Source organism: Pelodiscus sinensis, chromosome 1 (genome assembly GCF_052426305.1).
Source record: "Pelodiscus sinensis isolate ZL-2025 chromosome 1, ASM5242630v1, whole genome shotgun sequence".
Classification (NCBI taxonomy): domain Eukaryota; kingdom Metazoa; phylum Chordata; order Testudines; family Trionychidae; genus Pelodiscus; species Pelodiscus sinensis.
In genome coordinates, this window is record NC_143052.1 from 41,760,511 (window position 1) to 41,782,822 (window position 22,312).

A 22,312-nucleotide genomic window follows, 5' to 3' on the forward strand; every position below is an offset into this window, starting at 1 on the left:
TCCCCGCTACAACCCTGAACTGTGTTATGGACTCAGGCCGGAGGGCCTCGGCCTTGCCAAAAAGGGCTGGACATGGACTGTGCTTCGGACTCAGGCCAGAGGGCCTTGGACTTAAGAGGGCAGGCAGGAGGGACCCGCCACATAGATAAAGAAGTTGATGAGGAACATAGGTAACAAGAATGTGTTTTACATGCTTAGGTTTAGTATATGTCTTGTAGATCCAGTTTGTGGGTATGCTTATTGTGGCAGAGCTCTGGCTGTGCCCATGGGTCCTGCACTTCTGGCGGATAATGTTCAGCCTCCGAGGCTTGTTGTGTCCGACCATATGGCCTCTTTCTTTTTACTAGAGGTAGGGTTCACAGCCTACTGAGCCATACTCATCATAGGCTAGTCCATAATGTGGGTGTTAAACCCCTCTAGAGTCCTGGTTTCCCTATCCAGAGACAGACCCTGTAGTGGCATAGGAAGGGTTGGGGGGAACCCAGGCTTATCCATTACTCCAGGTTACGGCCCAGGGACTCTAAGGCAGTGGCAACAGATGGGGTGTGTTCTGCTGTCAGGCTGGCAACTACTTTCCTGGGCCACTTCCCTAAATGATACCTCCCAGTACCTTTTCTCTGGTACCTGAGCAGTCTATCCTGCTTCTCCACATGTCTCTGCCTTGCTTGCAGTTACCAGCTCTCACTCAGACACCTCTCACTCTCAGAACTTTGGCTCCTTCCTTCCTTGCACACCTCTGAGCTATCCCGTCTTTTAAACCCATCTCAATTGATTCTTTATTGAGCCTGGGTGTTCTGAATACCCTGACTCCTTTGGCTTTGGAAGGCTTCTAATTGGTTCCAGTGTTTCAACTGGCCTGATTGTCCACACTGATTCTCTAAAGTTCCTACTGGTTCTAGGCCAGCCCCTCCCAGTTCAGCCAGGGAACGGACCTACTTAATATAGGGTTAACATACCTCCCTTTGAGTACTCTCCTGTAGCCATCTGGCCCTGACCCCATTATATTATGTTGCAATTTTATAAGTATATATCTTAAAATTTCAACTGCAGGCAAAACTAGATCTATATTAGGCAATGATACCATTGTATCTGAACGCTTCATAATCTTTGATATATTTATCCTTAGACAGTAAAATGCTATTATCCCCATTTTGCAGATGAGGAACTGTGGCACAGAGACTAGGTGACTTGCCTGCATTCTCACAGGAAGTCAGTGGTGGAGCACAAAATTGAACCTGGTCTCCCAAATTCCAGCCTAACCACCGGGTAATTCCAGCCTTCCTCCATGGTTGGTGATAGGAGGATATCCAGAATAACTGAATTTCTAGGAAGGGCTTGAATTGAGATTGTTTGTACCCTGGGAAAATGGAGACTATTCATGTGTAGTGTTAGTATGGAGGTGAGGGATGTTTGAAGGTGAGAATTTATGACGACGATATGAAAGGTTGGTTTATGTGGAAAAAGTTGATAAAGCAAACTAATGGGAAGTGCAATAGAAAATAAGAACACATAGCAAAAGAGGTAAAATGTGCTGCATCTTATTAGAATTGGTGAGGGGAAGAAAGGAAGGAGACCTGAGAAGAGGAGATTGCATTATGCACATCCTTGTTAGCTCTTGCCTCACCATGTTTTGGCTGTGGAGCTAGAAAAAGGAATGGGCATGTTTGTAGATGAAGGGACATTTTGCACAAATTTGGATTGGAAACTAGAGGACAAAAAGAGTATTGGAAAATTACCCCAACATTGTGAGTCTGCAAAATTCAGGGAGCTATGCCTGCCCCTGAAATATTGACGGCACAGTGTGATTAGTCAAGTAAGTAATCATCTATCGCTGAAATTCACTAGAATTTTTATGACACATATTTTCTTATCTTTAGGCTAAATCAGAAGTGTAGGTGTTTCTGTCTTTGTATTCATATACAGACTTTATTTTTTTCCCCAATAAAATAAGTGTTTTTATATAGGTGAGTTTACAGTAAAAATGTGGATTTGAGCACCTACCTCCTGACATTTTAAAAATCTTTGAAGTTTAATGTCTGTGTGTGCTCAGTTTTGTTTGTTTATCTTATTGTGTAGACTAATAATTAAAGCATAGGGTATTTTTGTAGAAGGGAGAGATGGTCTAATAAAGGGCTTGCTATATGTATGAGGGGATGTTTGCAAGAGAGTGTTTGCAAGAGAGTGTAACTGAAATTACCTATGGTCATATTATTCCATGTAAATCCTCATGTATAGAAGCTTTTATTATGCAGAGATAAGGAAATCACATAATTATATGCTTAATTCTGAGCACATGCTTAAAATCCGTTTAAAGTCAATGGGACTTAAGTAAAAAATCAAAGTGCTTTCCAGTATAGGTATCATATATATAGTAGCCTAGTATCTGTGAGTCTGTAACGCCGAAATGCTGGCTGTTCCCTCTGGGCGGCGCTGTTGTTGAAATGCTGGTTGTTCCCTCTGGGCAGCCCGTTCTGCATGGGGAGTGCGGGGCCCAAATGGCCGCTTGCGCCACTTGCTCCCCTGCAGTAGCCTGGCTGAGTGGTGCAGAAGTCAGCTGAGCGCCACGGTGGGCAGGGAAGTGGGGTGGAGAGGTGACCTACATGACCAGGGGGAGGGGCCTGCCCATGTACGTCACCGCCCCCCTTCGCCTCCTGCCATAGCGCTCAGCTGACTTCTGCGCCGCTCAGCGGGGCCGCCAGGGGGGAGCCTAAACGGATGCTTGCTCCCCCGTGGCAGCCCGGCTGAGTGGCGCAGAAGTCAGCCGAGCGCCATGGCGGAAGGCAAAGGGGGGGGCGGGGCAGTGATGTGCAGTGTGACAGCGGCTTCAGGCCCCACCCCCTGGCTGTGAACGTCACCGCCCCGTCCCCCTTCGCCTCCCGCTGTGGCGCTTGGCTGACTTCTGCACTGTTCAGCCAGGCCGCCACGTGGGAGCAAGTGGTGCAAGCGACCGTTTGGGCTCTGCGGTCCCCGAGTGAGAGGCGGGAGGGGGAGGAGAAGAGAAAGAGAGAGAGGCAGGAGGCGGAGGAGAGCTGAGAGAGAGGGGGAGGCAGTAGGAAGAGGGGGAGGAGGAGGGAGAGAGAGAGAGAGAGACCGGAGGCTCAGGAGAGAAGACCGACGTGGAGGAGAGACCTGAAAATCCTGTCTTATGATGGGCTAATTGGCTAGTTAATATAAGAGTGCCCTTAATAAGTATTGTAATTTAGAAGGTTTCTTAGCCATTTCAGGATTGTAAGACTATTATTTGTTGATACCATCTTTTCTTAATTTTGAAATCCCTTTAGAATTGTGTTTTCATGTGCAATGCTGTTTAAAATGGTAGCTTCTGGTCTCCAGTACCATCATGTACCATGTGAAATAATAGCAGCAGCTTTGAGGTGATGTTTTAATGTAAGAATAATCTACTTTACTTGGAGTTGTTATTAAGAGGTCAATAGCAAAGACTATATGCAAATAAAATATTTAATATATATGAGAGCATTATGACAAGGAGTAAGAAAAGCTCGCAATAGAGAAATTGGGTAGTGCATTATGATCAATTTATAACAAATCCTGAAGCATGGTATCAGAATATATCTTCATGTTTATTCCCTGCAAGAGTTTGTAAAAAAAACAACTACTGTGTATTGTCTTTCACTGTATGCCAGAGAAATAAAGATCTCAGTGAATTGCATACATCTTTTTTCTAGTCAGATTATGAATAGGGTTTTCTATTAAAAAAACCACTAAAGATTAGTAAATCTATGACTGCGCTGTAATTGCTATTGATAATTCTATCTACAGTTGCTGCCTTCATCTCCCCATCAGATCAGAATATTGGTCCTCAACATTATTGCACTGGAGGAGATGTAAATTTACTTTGTTCCAGCAGAAATTCCTGGATTTATTGTGTTAGCCAATCATATTATCTCTTGGAACATAAAAGAACATGGCACCTTCTGAATGTAGCAAGGGTGATATCTGAAATGAATTAAGGCCATGGTCCTTCCCCACTCCAACGTCTTCTACTTTTTTGGGCGAGGGGGGAGGTTGATACATGTATGTGTATGTAAAGAGAGCTGACAGTTCTAAATCTATTTAGTTCCTTTGTTCCCCTCAGTTCAAAGGGTCTGTGATTGTGCTGCATGTTCCTGACACCTTTCAACTCATTTGTGAAGGACCGGGCACAATTTAACCCATTATGTATTGTTTTGTAGAATGTAGACATAATAGAATGATCAGCGATATAAGTTGAACAGAAATCATTTTAAATTTTGCAGATTAGAAAGTTAATATTTGCTTGCTGGTACAATGGAGATTTCCAAAGGTAATTGGAAACTGATTGTATTCAGAGACTGACTGCCACTCTAAATGTTCTTTAAAATACTGTGAATTCTTTTTAACAAACATAGGCATCACCTGTGTAGTTTATGATATTTATTTGCTTTAACTTATCTTATGTAAACTTATCATGTGTTTTATTTGTTTTTAGAATCATCATATATGAGTTATATTAATACCTATTTCTGGTATGTTCTTGAATGCTATCCAGAATGTTTTGTTGTTGATTTCCATTTTGATGTGTCTTTAACATTTTTTTAAATATACAGGCAGTCCCCGGGTTACGTACAAGATAGGGACTGTAGGTTTGTTCTTAAGTTGAATCTGTATGTAAGTCGGAACTGGTGTCCAGATTCAGCCGCTGCTGAAACTGACCAGCGGCTGACTACAGGAAGCCCAAGGCAGAGTTGCTCTGCCCCGGGCTTCCTGGAATCAGCCTCAGATCAGTTTCAACAGGCTGAATCTGGACGCCAGTTCCAACTTACATACAGATTCAACTTAAGAACCCCAGGGGTCCCCAAGTCAGCTGCTGCTGAAACTGATCAGCCGCTGATTGCAGGAAGCCCGGGGCAGAGCAACTCTGCCTCAGGCTTCCTGTAGTCAGCACTGGTCAGTTTCAGCAGCGGCTGACTTGGGGACGCCTGGGGCAGAGCAGCTGGGGTGCTGCTGGGTTGCTCCAGTAGCGCCGCTCCTCGGGCGGTACTGGAGCAACCCAGCAGCACCCCAGCTGCTCTGCCCCAGGCGTCCTGATTCAGCCGCTGCTGAAACTGACCAGCAGCGGCTGAATCAGGACGCCTGGGGCAGAGCAGCTGGGGTGCTGCCGGGTTGGTCCAGTAGCGCCCAGAGCGGCGCTGCGGGACCAACCAGCAGTGCCCCAGCTGCTCTAACACAGGCGTCCGGAGAAAAGCCTGGTCTGCTGGGGGAGAGGCGGGGGCGTACTAGCTGCGCCCTCCCCCCCCCCCCAGCAGACCAGGGAGACGCGGGCAGCGGACCGAGACGCACCACAGTCCCGCCGCCTGGGTTCTCCACGGCTTTGCTCCGCGTCTCCCTGGTCTGCTGGTCTCCAGCAGACCAGGGAGACGGGGAGCAAAGCCTCTGAGGACGCCGGCAGCGGGACAGCCCAGACGCGCCGCGGCTGTCCCGCTGCCGGCGTCCTCAGAGGCTTTGCTTCCCGTCTCCCTGGTCTGCTGGTCTCCAGCAGACCAGGGAGACGGGGAGCAAACCCCGTTCGTAACTGCGGATCCGACATAAGTCGGATCCGCGTAACTCGGGGACTGCCTGTACTTGTCATACAGGTGCCAGTAGTTGTTCATTAAGAGGATTGTTCAAGTAAAGAGAGCCATTTCTTGTCTCTATTAATTGACATTTATAATTGAAGATGTCAGTTATATAGACTGATAGTGGCAGTGTTCTTTTTAATATTTTCCCAATGGATTATATCTTAGCACCATCTAAAATAAGTGTCATATGTTTTTTTTCTACAAGCATATTCTGAATTAGCAGGTGATATTACTTCCCATGTTCAAAGCTTCTTGCTTAATGTGGTGCTAACAATGTACAATGCTGCCTCCCAAAGGAATTTATGTATATTACACTTTCTTACATAGTGTATAATCAGCTATTGTTATACTTTTGATAGTCATAACTGTATGACTGTTTTAATATATGACACTTCTGATTATTATTATGTCATTTTAGTTATAAGCAGCTATTAAGTGTCTAAAATACATTAATAGTATCACTAAGAATGAAAACTTCTCCTTCGAGTGGTGTCCCTGTGGATACTCCACTCAGGTGTTGGTGCATCCTCGCATTGGCAATTGGAGATTTTTCCCCTAGCAGTGTCTTTCCGCACCGCCCATGCACAGTCACCATCTCCTGCTGATGTGTCTGTTAGCTGTGCACGAGGCTCAAGTCCCTCAGTTCCTTTTCTACTGTTCACGGCCAATGACAGAGTTCCTCAGCAATGCGACCTCTTCCTTAAAAGAAAATTTTTGTGTGAAAAATTATGGTTCTTTTAACCGCATTCACCATTAGTCATTTTTTTTTTCTTAGATTAATCCATTCCCAGAAAAAAATGTTTTTCTTTTTCCCTCTTCGCCCCAGTTTCCTTAAAATCCTGGGCTTCCCCCAGATTCAAGAAATGAGACTCCTGCAGGGATCTCATGCCCATTTGTGACAGGCAAAGGCCATGTGGCGCAGAAATGCCAGTGCTGCTAGAGTATGACAGTAAGAGCCAGAAGAGACAGGGAGACTAGGCTAAAGAAAATACTATGGGAGAAGTCACTCCAGCCCTAAGAAGTTGGTGCTGGCAGAACCCATGACTCCAATGAAGAGAGCCCATTCATCTCCATCCTGGTATTCTCACAAGTCCAGGGCGGTCACTGCTCGTGGTGCCACCGACATCCCGAACAACCCATTCGCCGGTTTCATCTCCCTCCAGCAGTGCTGAGACAACCAGCAGCACCGTCTAAGAGAGTAGAGTCAGAACCAAAACGTAATAGAAGCTCCTCCGTACCGACTAGCACGAGCTCCCGCCCGGCACCAAAGACCAGCTCAGACATGACTGCTCTGCTGGCATTAGTGAAGATAATGGCACCGACTCAAGCCACTTCTTCACAGCACACTCCAGCACCTAAACAATCTTCAGCACTAGAGACTACAACAAGCAAAACCCATTAGTGGTCTGAGGTCCGGCACTGAGCAGCACAGGTGCCAGCAACTCCTCCACCGGAACAAACTGGTGGAGTCACCACTGCATTTTCCAATGCTGAGGGAGGATAGTCCACACTGGTACCAAACGAAGGACATCTCCTTTTCATCTACGCCATCCTCTCCGGCACCAACCTCAGCACTGCACATGTGAGCAGCTTCTCATCTCCTCTCCCATTTACTCAGTAACATTCAACCAGGCAAAAGACTGGCCAAAACTAACCTCACTACCCCTGGTTCAGCCATCCATGGCCATACCCAACTCAGTCGTACCCCCCCACAGTGGCCCCCACGGAATCCAGAGGCTCAATGCCACTTACAGCCATCACAATACCACCATCGATAGGATACAGCTCCTTCTACTCCAGCTCCTCCAGCAACTCGCTCACCACCAACTCAACCACCACAGTCACCTTCTGTGGTGACAGACCCTATGGAGAAGGAGGATGACCTACTGAAGTGTGATATAGAGGATCCATCCCCGGTGGCCCAGTCTTCGTCATCCCCCTGATAAGGCAGTCTTCCCCTCCTCTCTACCAGAGGATGAATTGAAACAATTACAGGAATTGCTTGAGGGTTGGGAACTCACAGGAAGTTCAAATAAAACAGCACCAGCTGCTACAAATATTGCAACCTGTGTCTTCCTCAAAAATTGCTCTGACTATTGATGATTCCATAATGGAGCTGTCTGAGCCCATATGGCAAATACCTGTTTCCATTCCCCCTACAAATAGAGGGGCGGATAGGAAATACTACATCCACTGGTTGTGGATGTGGTCCATCATTAGTCAAGACAGTCATTATTCAGATCCACTCCATAAAATAAAGAGCACATTAGACCTCATCGGGCAGAAAGTCTACTCCTTGGCAACCCTGCAGTTCCAAATCTATAACTACATAACCCTTCTCATGAACTATGGTCATGTGAATTACTCAAGGCATCAGGAGCTTATAAACAACGTCCTAGAGCAAAGATGACCACCACTCCATCCATTATTCAAGAGGGCCAGATTATTGCCTGAACTGCCTTACAGGCTTCAATGGATGTGGCAGATATAGCTGCCATGGTGACAGCTACTGCTGCAGTGATGCATCGTACCTCCTGGTTACAATCTTTGGGAATCCTGCTGGAGTTGCAAACCAGAGTAGACAACCTCCCGTTGGATAGAACCCACCTGTTTGCAGCCAAAACAGACGAGGTTCTCTACTTGATGAAAGCGTCTCACACAACCCTTCGCACATTGGGGACAAATACTTCACCTAACAAAAGAAGAGGGTACACACCATATATGAGGCTGAGACACCCCTTCCAGAGATAGTAACAAAGAGCTTTTGATCAAAGGTCCAAACAACAGTTGAGCAGAAGAAAGGGTCAACATACTCAGGCCACGGCACCACAGCCATCAGTATCAAAGCCACAGTTTTTAAGGTGTGGTCAAGGGTCTGAGTGACCTCCCCTTAGAACCAATGCAGTCCAGCCATCTTTTTGGTCACTGCCTATGGCCTTTTTGCAATCTGTGGGCCCTTATTACCGTGGACCAGTGGGTTCTCGAGATTGAGAGATTGGGCTATACCTTTCCCTTCCTATCTACGTCCCCTGCCCTTCCCTGTATCTCTTCAGGGATCCTTCTGACAAATACCTGTTACAAACAGAGGTACAAAACCTTCGCCGCTGACATAGAACCAGTTTCTCCACAATTTCACAGGAGAGGGTTCTACTCAAACTATTTCCTTACGTAAAAGAAGACAGGAGGCTGGAGGCCCATCCTCAATCTCAGAAAACTAAACAAGTTCATCTGCAGTCAGAAATTCAAGATGGTGACACTGGGGGCTATCATACCAGCATTGAATGAGGGGGACTGGTTCTCCGCTCTCGACCTTCAAGACGCCTATTTCTCATAGGAGATTTCTCAGATTCAAGGTGGGAGAATGTCACTACCAATACCATGTGTCACCTTTGACCTTTCAACTGCACCCTGTGTGTTCTCCAAGATAGTAGCAGTGGTCAACGCCTTCTTGAAATGTTAAGGGGTCATCATATTCCCCTATTTAGATGATTGTCTAATCAAAGGTATTTCTCATCAACACACTTTTAACATTTGGGATATTTTCTCCCACCTTGGCCTCCTAGTAAATCTCCAGAAATCCACCTTAGTACCTACCCAAAGGATAGAATTCATAGGAGCATTCATAGAATCATAGAATAATAGGACTGGAAGGGACCTCGAGAGGTCATCGAGTCCAGCGCCCCGCCCTCAAGAAAGGATCAAGCTCCGTCTACACCATCCCTGACAGATGTCTATCTAACCTGTTCTTAAATATCTCCAGAGAGGGAGATTCCACCACCTCCCTTGGCAATTTATTCCAATATTTGACCACCCTGACAGTTAGGAATTTTTTCCTAATGTCCAATCTAAACCTCCCCTGCATTGCTAGATTCCACCAGAGCGTAGGCTATCCCTCCCCATCCACCAGTTCAACACACTATGGAACTTCATCAGAGTAGTGTTACACATTCTGTTCATGACCATTCATGCAGGCCTTCAAATTCTGGGACATATGGCAGACACCACATATGTGGTACAATTTGCAAGACTCCTCATGTGCTGTTTACAGGGATGGCTAGCTACAGTGTACATCCCAAACTGACACAGCCTAAGCAAGTGAGTAGCACTTTCCCCGCTAGTACTTACGTCTCTCTGTTGGTGGATATGTCAGCACAATCTTCTCAAGGGAGTATCCTTCCAACAGCACAACCCATCATGCATGATAACCACCAACTCATCTTTCAGAGGGCGGGGTGCCCATTGTGGTTATCATATAGTCCAGGGCAGATGGTCACTTTGCGAGATGTGCCTGCAAATCAACATATTGGAACTCAGAGCTGTCTGCAATGCTTGTCTCCACTTCCTCCTGATAATCCATGGCAAAACCATTCATATCCTTACAGATGACACACACTGAATATTTTATATTAATAGACAAGGGTGTGCCCAATCATACTCTTTATGTGCCAAGATGATCCAGTTTTGGAACTGGTGCATAACAAACCGCGTAACACCATAAGCAATGTACTATGTTCTGCCAACTCATCTCGTTCATCTCGTTTAAATGCTTTGTTGATGTTTTCCATATTATTCTTGTTCTCCATATTCAAGGAATGCCCTCCCAGACAAAATCAATGAGGATATAGATAATAGAAAATTATATTCAGAAATAATTAAAATAGGTTAAAGGGAAATTGACAACATAGTTAACCCTCAAATTAGTCTGCCTTATGACAAAACTGCCATTTATCTTTGTTATAATAAAATATCATCATTAAGAAAACATGGGAAACACTAATAATCCACTAGGATCTCCTTTTTCTTTGAACTCACCTTTGTCAATAGACTTAAAATTGTTTTTATATTTTGACAAGACTGTGTTTTGAGATAACAAAACTGATTCTAAGCAAGATGGGAAGTATTCTACCTCCTGTGGATCTGTGGAGAGAAAGTCTGGCAGAGTTAGAAGTAGTATCAAAGGGTGGGAACTCTGAGAAGTGTTGGTTCTTTGGGGACAAAGTAGATTATTTATTCATTGAACAATAAGATATGGTAAGGCATGAATTTTATTGCATTAATTTACACTGCAGGCGTTTTGCTCAAGAACAGTCGTTCTTGCGCAAAAACTTGCGGAGCATCTATACTGCACACGTGTTCTTGTGCAAGTAAATTTGCAGTAAAGCATCAGAAAAGAGGGCTTCTTGCGCAAAAGTTATTCCTGTCCCCACAAGGAAAAAGCCCTCTTGCACAAGAAGGCAGTATGGCCAAGCAACAGGGATTTCTTGCGCAATAAATCCCTGTGGGTATGTCTACACTACAAAGTTAGTTCGAACTAACGGACGTTAGTTCGAACTAACTTTAATAGGTGCTACACTAGCGCTCCGCTAGTTCGAATTTGAATCGAACTAGCGGAGCGCTTAGTTCGAACTAGGTAAACCTCATTTTACGAGGACTAACGCCTAGTTCGAACTAGCTAGTTCGAACTAAGGGCTGTGTAGCCCTTTAGTTCGAACTAGTGGGAGGCTAGCCCTCCCCAGGTTTCCCTGGTGGCCACTCTGGCCAACACCAGGGAAACTCTATGCCCCCCTCCCGGCCCCGGACCCCTTAAAGGGGCACGGGCTGGCTACGGTGCCCGTGCCAGGTGCAAGCCTGCCAGCACCCAGCCAGCAGACCCTGCACCTGGCACGGCACAGAGCCACCCACCCGATGCCCCCCAGCCCACCCCCTCTTGCCGGGACCAGGCTGGCGGCTCCCGGGAGCTTGCCCTGGACCGCAAGAGGCGGGCACCTTCCTGGGCTAGTGCGGACATCGTGGACCTCGTCCACGATCTCCGCACTAGGCACAGGAAAGTGGCCGTCTAGGGCAGGAGAGCTGCCAGCCTGGCCACCCAGGAGCAGGTGTGCATGAAAATCAAGGGGGTCCACTGAGACCCCCGACACTGAGCCCTGAGCTTACAATGGCCGTACTGGGTCAGACCAAAGGTCCATCTAGCCCAGTAGCCTGTCTGCCGACAGAGGCCAACCCTAGGGACCCTGGAGGGGATGGACCGAAGACAATGACCAAGCCATTTGTCTCGTGCAATCCCTCTCCAGCCTTCCACAAACTTTGGGCAGGGACTCCACTCCTACCCTCTGGCTAATAGGACTCCATGGACCCAACCTCCATCACTTTATCTCACTTCCCTTTAAACTCTGTTCTAGTTGTAGCCTTCACAGCCTCCTGCAGCAAGGAGTTCCACAGGTTAACTATTTGCTTTGTCAAGAACAACAACTTTCTCTTACTAGTTTCAAGCCTGCTACCCATTCCTTTCCTTTGGTGTCCTCTAGTCCTTCTTTATGGGAACTCAGGAAGAACTTTTCTGAATGCACCCTCTCCACCCAACCCCTGCTTTTAGAGACCTCTATCCTGTCCCCCCTCCGTCTCCTCTTTTCTAAGCTGAACAGTCCCAGTCTCTGTAGCCTCTCTTCATCTGGGACCTGTTCCCAACCCCTGATCATGTTAGTTGCCCTCCCCTCTCCCAGCCTTTCTCTTCCCCTCTCCCACCTCCTTTTCCCAGTCTCCCCCAGTTTTTTTTCAATAAAGACAGAGTCAATGTTGGAAGAAACGTTATCTTTATTTTGTACATCAATAAGAAGGGGGGCTAAGGAAGGGTAAGTGGAAGGAGGTGAGGGAGGAATGGGGTACGAGCCCCCGATGGGGAGGACTGGGCTGGCTCTGCGGGCTTCTGGGGGTGGAAGCTCTCCTGCAGCCCCCCAATTGCCCCCTCTCCCCAGATGGCAGCCTGCGGCAAGTGCAGCAGGGCTGATGGCCGAGTGGTGTGATGTGCCCAGTGTGGGCACTCAGGGCACTCCAAGCCAGAACTTCTTTGCAAGCGGGGCACCCCTTAGAGCTGTGTGTCCGGGGTGGGGGTCGGGACCCTTTAAGCGCAGCCCTCAGCTAGCCTGAGACAGCATCTCCATGCTCTAAGTCCTCCTTTTATGCCCTGCCGGCACTGCTTCCGGCCATCCTTAAGCCCTGTTCAGAGTCCACTCAATGTGGACTTACTAGTTCGAACTAGCAAAACGCTAGTTCGAACTAGTTTTTAGTTCTAGACGCGTTAGTTCGAACTAGCTTAGTTCGAATTAACTAATTCGAACTAAGTTAGTTCGAACTAACTTTGTAGTGTAGACATACCCTATGGCTAAAATGGCCGTCAGAGCTTTCTTGTGCAATAGGGCATCCACACCACCATGGATGCTCTTGCGCAAAAGCACATCTCTTGCGCAAAAGCACATGGCAGTGTGGACTCACTCTTGCGCAAGAACTCTTGCACAAAACAGTTCTTGTACAAGAAGCCTGCAGCATAGACATAGCCCTAGTGTTGTTGTGGACATAAAACCAAATACTCCTTGCTGTCAAATGAACCCATGTGTATATGGAAATTATAACAGTTCTGACTCTATAAAGTATTATTGCAATTATAAAAATGAGTTCTGTCCTTCTGGGGCCCAGAGGATGGGAGTACCTGGGCTTGTTTACTTTTTAACAGAAACTTTGGCTACTGAAGAGCATAATTGATAGATGTTGCAAGAAGTCAGATCCAGTCTTCAACTGATGGGACAGTTGCACACCAACTTAACATTGAGAAGTGGTGGAGTAAAAATAGTCAAGGCAATTGATCCTTAGAATTCACAGCCTTTTTCTAGGAGAAAAGTGTGATAATTCTGTTTGTTTTGTATTATGAAATCATGTGTTTGTTTAGGTTGGAAGCTTTCTGAGAATTTACAGTCTGCATTCAAAACAAGCCAGTGCTGGGAACCAGCCTGATGTTTCCTATGTAGAATTTCATCTTCATGGAGGCACCTGTTATGGTCGAGGAATTAGAGTCCTGCCAGAAAATAATCCAGACGTTAAAGAACTAAAAGCGTGAGTTCTGTAAATAATCTTTGAGACTAGTCTGGAAGTTTTAAATGTAGTATTTTAGAATTCTAGTTCCAGTAAACATGAAGCTATTTACATTTGTAAGTGCTTTGGGGACTGAGTACATGTAAGCACCCAGAACTTCTGGAGTGGAATGAGATAGTTGTTTGGCACTACCATACTATACAACTTTTCAAGAGAGGGGTAGGTAAGTAAGTGAGGAGTAAATTTTCCAATTGAAACTATAAGAGGAGTTTGGATTAACAATCATAATTGTTCAAATTATGATTTGGCCAAGCTACCAGGTGTTATAAACTTAGTAATCTTTTAAAAAGTGGCATGCAGGCACTTAATGATGAAGGTGCCAATTCACCAACGTAATTAAGCACTTACTTCACGTAAAGCATGTGCTTAGGTCTAATTGATGCCAGTAAGATTTAAGACCATGCTTAAAGCAAGGAACATCAATAAATACTTTATTGATATGGGGCCCACAGGCAAAGAACAGTTAAATGATCAAGATCTCCTTTTTATATTTCATCAGAAAGTGTGCATTTCTAGTAGCACAGTTTTCTCTTTATGCTATATTGGATATTGATTCCCTTACTGAATCTTCAATAAACAAGCCTGTAGCCCTTGGATTCTTTTCTGTTTTATGTCTGTACAAGAATATCTATTATATCTAAACACTGTAACTGGACCATATGAAGAAAAGGATCAAATCTTTGATACCTTTAAAATCTGTTGAAAACTACCGAAGATGAATATATTCGTATTTTTAAAATCTTTGTTCTTTTTTTTTTTTTATAGATTCATGGATTCTGTGATTCTTACAGAGAGTCAAAACGTGGAGAGCACGTCTTCAATGGAAGTTGATGGCACTTTTGACAATCTATCATGTAAGAGTAACTGCAAACTGATTCATTCCTTCTTTCTACATAAAAATAGTACTAGTTATCTTATATTTATTATCACTTTAAAGAAGACTTGGAGTTGATTTTTTTTCCATTTAAACAAAAAGTATCTGGCAGGTACAAGTTATGTGTGGACCTATTAGACCATTAACCAATATTCACTTACTTGTCTATGTCTCAGCAGAAGTTTGTCATGTAACTACATGAGTGTTTGTTTAAAAAGAGTTGGTAAAGAGTTAATTTAAATGCAGAGCATAAGATTTTTCACTTCACTTTAATGTAGCACTGTCTTGAAACTGTGTTAAAGCACACTAAAGAATAATGTAATAGGTACAGCAGGGCACCAGTTAATGTGCTAGCATACTTCAGAAACCACATACCCATGGTTCATTATCCCACTGTGTGGACAAACCCTTATCAAGAAGTATGTTCACACAAAACAAAATACTGTTTTAGGGAAATTCATATAAAAAGTTAGGTCCCTACTCAAGAAAATGGCTACCATTTGCCTATGAGGACTTGTAGGAATAGTAGCAAAATAGTCACTAGGTCTCTTTTGAAAAACTAAAATTCTACAATCTGTACTCCTTCCTCAGCATTTCACAGGTGTTAAATTTATTTGATTGTATGTATGTTACCAGCATAAGTCTCCCATTCATCAAAAAGACAATAGGCCCTTATGAGCTAAGATCAGGCCTACACTGGGAGGGTCAAAGTTGAACTAAGGTACATAACTCCATCTACATGAATAGCGTAGCTGAAGTTGGCATACCTTAGGGTATGTCTACACTAGCCCCCTAGTTCGAACTAGGGTGGCTAATGTAGGCATTTGAACTTGCAAATGAAGCCCGGGATTTAAATATCCCGGGCTTAATTTGCATGTTCCCGGGCGGGCACCATTTTTAAATCCCCTTAGTTTGAACTGACTGTCTGCGGCTACATGCAGCAGTCAGAAGTTAATCCAAACTAAATCCTTAGTTTGGATTAACTGTTAAACCTCATTGTAGGAGGAGTAGCAGCCGTGTAGCCACAGGCAGTCAATTCGAACTAAGGGGATTTAAAAATGGTGCCCGCTGGGAACATGCAAATGAAGCCTGGGATATTTAAATCCCGGGCTTCATTTGCAAGTTCGAATGCCTGCATTAGCCACCCTAGTTCGAACTAGGGGGCTAGTGTAGACATACCCTTAGTTTGACTTACCACAACATCCCCACTGCAGCATGGAGGAAACTCTCCCACTGATTTCCCTTGCTCCTTACAACCCAGTGGAGTATCGGAGTTGATGAAGACACAATCAGAGGTTGATTTAGCGCAAACCTGCTAAGTTGATCATCACAAGTTCGATCTCCATAGTGTTGATCTCCCAGTAAGTGAAGAGAAGGCCTAATATATAGATTTTTAAGGGAAGAATGCTGTGGTTTAGAAATTCAGGACATACTTTTAAAGCAAATTACCTCTTAGCTCTCAGATTATGAAGTTACAGACTTCCAAACTTTTGATGAGGTCAGGGACAATGAGAATTAATAAAATATTCCTAGAACTCAGTCAACCAGGCAGGATAAGTTCATGTCCAGAGCTGCTGATCAAAAAAAAAAGCACATTTCAATGTCCTTAAAGGCACCAGATATCTTATAGTGCATGGAATCTAATTGCAGAGATGTTTATAGTATTAGTGTTCTTTGTTAACAAATAGAGAGAACCAGGTTTGTGAAAGTAAAAGTGCAGCTCAAATGTTACAACCAGTGGCTGTACTAATATGCACTCTGTGTGCAGGTTTCCACAGGTGAACATAAATCTGAGATGAGCATTATATATGAATACAAATACAGTAAAACTCCATTGGTCCGGCATCTGATGGTCCGGCACTCCTGATGGTCCTGCTGAAACTGACCAGCAGCAGCTGAATCGGGGACGCCTGGGGCAGAACCGACATCACACCATCCCCACCACACCACCCCAGATCCCTCATAGCCCCCCCTTCCGACAGTCTGGCATATCTGATAATTCGGCACCCCCTGGGTCCTAAAGGTGCCGGATTATCGGAAGCTTACTGTACCTACAACCGATAAATCCTGTTACTGTTAGTCTCTTCTTTTACCTATGCCGTTTGAGCAAAACCTAAAGGACACTGAGATAATGAAAAGCAGATCTTGCACAGAGAATGGAAAGCACCCTCCTATGTTGAGGCATTATCAGATGTATAGGTATTTATCTTTCGTAAACCATAGTTTTAAAACAATTTGTGACCTACTTGTGTGTAATACATTTCAATTATCTGCTATTGAACCATATTTGGTTTTATTACTGTACAACCAAAACACCTATGAAAAAGAAAAGAAAATACAAGATGCAAGTCAGGGATCAAAAGCAGATGGATCTTTCAATGATTTGGGATTCCATTATTACTAATGGTATTACTAATGGTATAAACGGCGGGTGAGAGATTATAACAACTAAAAATATAGAAACTTCTTAACTACAAATGACATCAATATAAATATGTGTAGCTTTACATTAACGTCTTTTAACTGAAACACAGCAATTATGTATAACTCATAATTAATAGCAAACATACAATGTTAAAAATTGGTTATTAGCAATGTCATACTCCATTAACACAAGTGTTCTTCCTTCAATATATGTTATTTCTTAACAGACCAGTCATATTCAGAGAGATGCCAACAGTTATCTGTTACAGGTAGGAAACATATTTTACACCAACTTGGTAGACTTCTTCTAAATAGTCTTTGAAGGATTAGAATTTTATCTATAAAAATCAGTAAATTTTTATTTCAGTGTACAGATACAGACTGGTGAAAAAATGTTTCCATTGATGCGGATCAAAATTGACAGATGGTCCAAGTAACAAAAATGTTGCTAGAGAACTCGTTAGAGTTTAATTTAAGGATATTTGCTTTGATTATTTTGATGTGTGATATTGACAGTTTGTGTTTTAAGAGTTAGAAAGCTTTAACTTTTTGAATTGCGTCCCCTCTTCATTGTGTGATTTCCCCCATAATTTCCTATATATTATTAATTTTTTAAAAATGATAAAAGTACAAAAAAATCTAAAAAATATAAATTAATATTAGCCATCAAAATTATAAGAAAATAAAGATTGAATTCTGTAAAGCTTAGTTATAGATAACAAAGATGGAAGTTCAGATGTTAGCTTCCAAAACTGTTGAAGCCATTGTAACTGTCTAATTTTCAATATGAATGTTGCTTTTTAAGGAAGATATGCATTTGGATGTAGATAAAGCCACACAACAAATTGGAAAGTTATTCCATAGGATACTAATATTTAGCCTTTTGTTTTCATCCTCTCAATTGGAAGCATCTTGTTCTAACCATATTGTTGAAATATCCTAGTGCTTTCATTTCACTATATTAGAATATTTTTAAATAGAAAGAAATTATGACATTCTAAAATAATTCTTATTAAAATATGTAGGGCTTTTCTCCACTTGAATCCTTTTCAAACAGGATTAAATCACTATAGACTTTTGGACCATCTTGTGTCTTAAAGGCCAAAGGAACCATTTGATATAGTGCAATTGTAAAGCCAAGACTGCTGCCATAGCTACATTTCTTAAGAGCTTTGTCGACTCAGCTAGTACCTATTCCTGCCACTCTTTTCATAAAAATGTACATCTGTTTGATCAAAACTAGCTTAAGTGCTGTAAGACCATCATTTTACTTTACCGAGAGTTTGCAATCTAACATTCATTCCATGGGAATTGGAATGGCAGCTATGAGCTCCATTACTTAGAACTCTTATCGGTTTTAGCTACATCTGTGCATAGGTTCTGCAAAAAGTAATTTCTGAAATGTACTTACAGACTTTAGGATCCAAAAGAGTATCTTTATCTTTTCCAAAAAGTTCTAAATTAAAAAATATTCTTTAAACACATCCTTGTGATGGTTGCATGCACTCACCCTATTGTTTTATTGTTCTAAATATTGTGTCATTGCTTGTATTTTTGTTGCATTGCAGTATTAACAGATCATCAGCATTTAGATGACACCGCACTAAATACTATTTTGAAAAGCACAGTTCCTCAACAGTATCGCATTAGAGCAAAACTGAGAACTTTTAAACCTCAGAACCTCTATCAGTCCGTTAAACTTTATTGTTCAAAATGCAACTCACTGTAAGTTTTTTTTATAACATTAATTAAAAGTTACAAATTGCTCATATGTTTTAGAAATCTTAGATAATCTTTTCAATATTTTCATCTTTCTTGTAACACTGAAGATGGTTTGAATTTAAATCCATTTAGTTTTGAGCAAAGGTTTAGAAGATTACTGAAGTTAGTTGAGGAAAATTAGTCATATGGAATCTGCTTACTAAGTTCTCTTGAATCGCTCCAGGATTCTAGTTTCTCTTTCAGTTTGCAAATTGGACATTTAATTTTGCTGTGGACCTAGAAACAGGATTTACCTAACCCTATTCTAACAATTTTTTGAGTATCCCATCACAATCTTTTTGTGTCCATATGACTATCCATATTTTGGCTTTTAGAATTATAGAATTATAGAATGGAAACTATCAGTACAACTAAAGACTGAGTTTCACTTTATTTTCAAAGTTATTTTATTTAAGTGAAAAAATTACCATTTGAAAACTGTCAGACATCAATTTTGTCTTGGTGTGCAAGTTAAGTAAAATGTCAGGACATTTCTGTTATTTCAAGAAAGTGCATTGAACTTGTTAAACAAAAAATAACATCACTTTACCTTTTAGTATATCATGAAAAGCAGCATAGTCTGATAGGTTTTGTCTGTCCAAGAATATTAGTCTTGGGTTATAATTCTAGGTCTCTCATGAAAGTTCCACATGGCCTTGGAAAGAGTTTTAACTGCTCTCAGTTCCCCATCGTTAAAAGGAGTATAGTGCCTTTCTTATAAAGAAGAATTGTGAGGATTAATAATGTTCTTTCTAGGCTGAGCCTAAAATGTGATGAACTCCCTGCCCCAGCACATGCTTAACTTTAGATTACTCTAATGCTTACAGTTAAGCATGTGCTGAATTGCTTTGAAAAAATAGGGCCAGGCCATTCAGTTTCTTTCAAGATCAACTCATCTGTGTGGTGAACACATCACTGTGCCCTATTATCAGAGCTTAATGGTCCTCTTGTGAGACTTTCCTCCACTATAAACAAGGAGTCCTTTGGCACCTTAAAGACTAGCAAATTACACATTTGTTAGTTTTTAAGGTGCCACATGACTCCTCCTTGTTTTTCCTGAAACAGGTTAACATAGCTACCTCTCTGAATTTTTTTTTTACAATATGCTGTTCATACAGAAGCTTTCAGTCTAAGGTACTTTACAAAAGGAGCTAAATTCTGGCTTCATCTGTGCTCACACTTGTAAAGTCACTTCCATAGTGGGGAGTTTCATCCTGTTCTCTGTAGTGGAACTGAGGAGAGGAGCATTCCATCATGCAAGCAGGAAATTCACTATTCCACTTCCCCATCTCTTAAAATGGAAAATAACAGCTAGAGCCCTACAAATCCACAGATACCTGCTTTAGATCCACAGATATCCGCATCCACAGAGGTGGATGCAGAGATCCACAGCTCATTTTTGCAGATATGGATGCAGATATAAATTTTACATCTGTGCAGAGCACTGATAATAGCACTACCTACCTCACAGTGCAGCTGTTTAGAATACAAATATTAAAGATTGTGATTTGCTTTTAGAGCTATTGATGAAAAGTGCCAGGAGAGTGAGGTGTCTCAGGGGCCACATCAGTGAAGGTTGGCGGGGTTGGAAGGGTTTTTTTTTCTTTTGGCTTTTCACTTGTGTGGTCCCCAATTGATTTTTCTATAGGTCAGTGACCCCTAACCCAAAAAACGTTCCCCACCTGTGCCATAAATAAGGACAGTGCAGTAGAAAGTGGTCTCAAACAGCTTCAGGGTTTGTATCTCCCCCTTCCCCCCAGAATATATGGTAAAATAGGGAGGGCCAATCTGGGTTTCAACTTTAAGGAGTCATGTACCTGTGTGACCATTTTAGAGCCTATGCCAAAGTCCAGCAGTTTGTGGGAGTTTTTCCATTGCTTTCAATGGGTTGGGATGTTAGACTTTAGCTCTGGCAATAGATAGGATTAGCTTTCTCGGCATGAAGCAGTGGACTCATCAATACAGGGGTAGTTTTCCTTGAGCTTATATGTACAACACTTCACACCAGTGCTGAACACCCTCAAACCCTTAAATTGCTACAACTTGTTGAAATTGTCCTTTCTGAAAGGTCAGTGTGAAAAAGTGACTCTTCCTGTATATGCTGATGTTTATTATATTTCAATATCTTGTTTGCTTAAAGTACTGCATTTCATCTACAAGACTATTGGAAGAGAAGTTGCTACTATTTACTTACTGCTTTCTAAAATATTTTTAGGCAAGAAGTTCCAGATGGAGATGATTTTGACTTAATATTAAGAGACTCTGCAGTTACAGCTCCAAATCCAGAAGTACATAATGCATTGTGGTATGATTCTGCTGTGTGGGATGCAGCTAATCAGGGGCAAAGAAAAATAGTTGTTCATTTTGTAAAACATGATGAGCTGCTTCAAGAACCAGAAGATACTCTGATTATGGTAGAAGGTAAGATAATTAAATTACAGTTTTACCACAGTGGTCTCTTCCACTTGATATTTAGGATTTAAATATCTTTTATTTTAAAAGAGAAAATATTTTTATTTAAAAAACAAGCATATCTACTGCTTTAAGAGATGATAAAATCCATTAGTATTTTATAGTTAGAGATGGTTGGCTGAGTCTCCGAAGCTTTCAGATAAAATCTAAACTTCCAATATCATGGGTTTATATTTCTGTAAACTAGACAGGAGTCAAATACCTATGTATCTGATAAATCAAAGCCAAGAAGCTTTCATGGTGCAGTTAGTACATTCTTTTTTCTTTTTCTTTTTTTAATCTCCTGCTGGGCTTCTAGGTAGTTTAAATTCAGATATGGAATATAATTGCAGTCTTACCAAAAATTTTCAAAAGTGGCTGGACAAATAAAAGGCATCTGATCATGCACACGTACTACTAACTTTGTCAGCCTCTGGATGTCAGTGTTGTGTCACATAAATAAACCTGAAGCAGTGTTCTTTTTAATCTCATTGCTTTTTAGAGGAAGAAAAAAAAACTAACTTTAAACAAAGCAGGTTAGACAAAGATATAAATAAGGGTGTTTGAATAGAGCAGTGATTCTCAAAGTGGTGTGGGCCCACAGACGCCTTGCCCGTGAGGTTGAAGCAGCAACACTGGCTTCCTGCTAGGGGAGGGGAGGAAGAAAGCTCCAAGCCTCACTGTGTGATATGGCTTGTGGTGAAGAAGCAGCTCCATGCACTGCTGCTTCCCCCTCCTCTCTCCCCCCTCCCCCCCAGCTAGGGGAACAGCGGCATACAGATGCGCGCTCTGGAGGCTTTCCCTGATGCTCCCATTAACCAGATTCCGGCCAATGGGAGCAGCAGAGTGCCATGTTGCACAGTGCCTGAGAGCAGCGGGGTGTGCGAAGGCAGGTAAGTGCCCTCCTTCCCTTAGTACCCAGACCCTGCACCCCACTCCCCTCTTGCATACCCCCACTGAGACCCAGTACCCTCAGCCTGCTCCTGACCCCTCCCTCTGGCCGGATACCTACCCCCAGCATACTCCTTCCCTCTCCCCCCGGCCAGTGACCCTACCGTCAGCCTACTCCTGCTCCCTCTGAACAGACATCCTATTCCCATCCAGACGCACCCTCACCCCCTCCTGTACACCACCTCCTGCCCAGATCTGCACCCTCATCCCCCACACTGGCAGCCCTGTCCCACACACTGAACCCCTCATTTTGGCTCCACTCAAGAGCTTGGGGTGTTCACAAAGTCCACTAACCTCAGAAGAGTTAATCTGGCCTATGGGAAGTCCTGAA

At 43.0% G+C, this 22,312-nt stretch overlaps 1 protein-coding gene across 5 annotated transcripts in view; it reads left to right on the forward strand.

The window, feature by feature from the left end:
• Nucleotides 1–22,312, forward strand: part of POT1 (protection of telomeres 1) — a 150,861-nt gene that overhangs the window by 106,991 nt on the left and 21,558 nt on the right. For all 5 annotated transcript variants that reach the window (XM_075928408.2, XM_025184410.3, XM_075928396.2 and 2 more), the window contains 5 exons: nucleotides 13,318–13,481; nucleotides 14,286–14,374; nucleotides 17,046–17,087; nucleotides 18,387–18,543; nucleotides 20,795–21,000. In XM_075928408.2, the coding sequence (XP_075784523.2) occupies nucleotides 13,318–13,481; nucleotides 14,286–14,374; nucleotides 17,046–17,087; nucleotides 18,387–18,543; nucleotides 20,795–21,000 (658 nt within the window). The remainder of the gene's footprint in view (nucleotides 1–13,317; nucleotides 13,482–14,285; nucleotides 14,375–17,045; nucleotides 17,088–18,386; nucleotides 18,544–20,794; nucleotides 21,001–22,312) is intronic.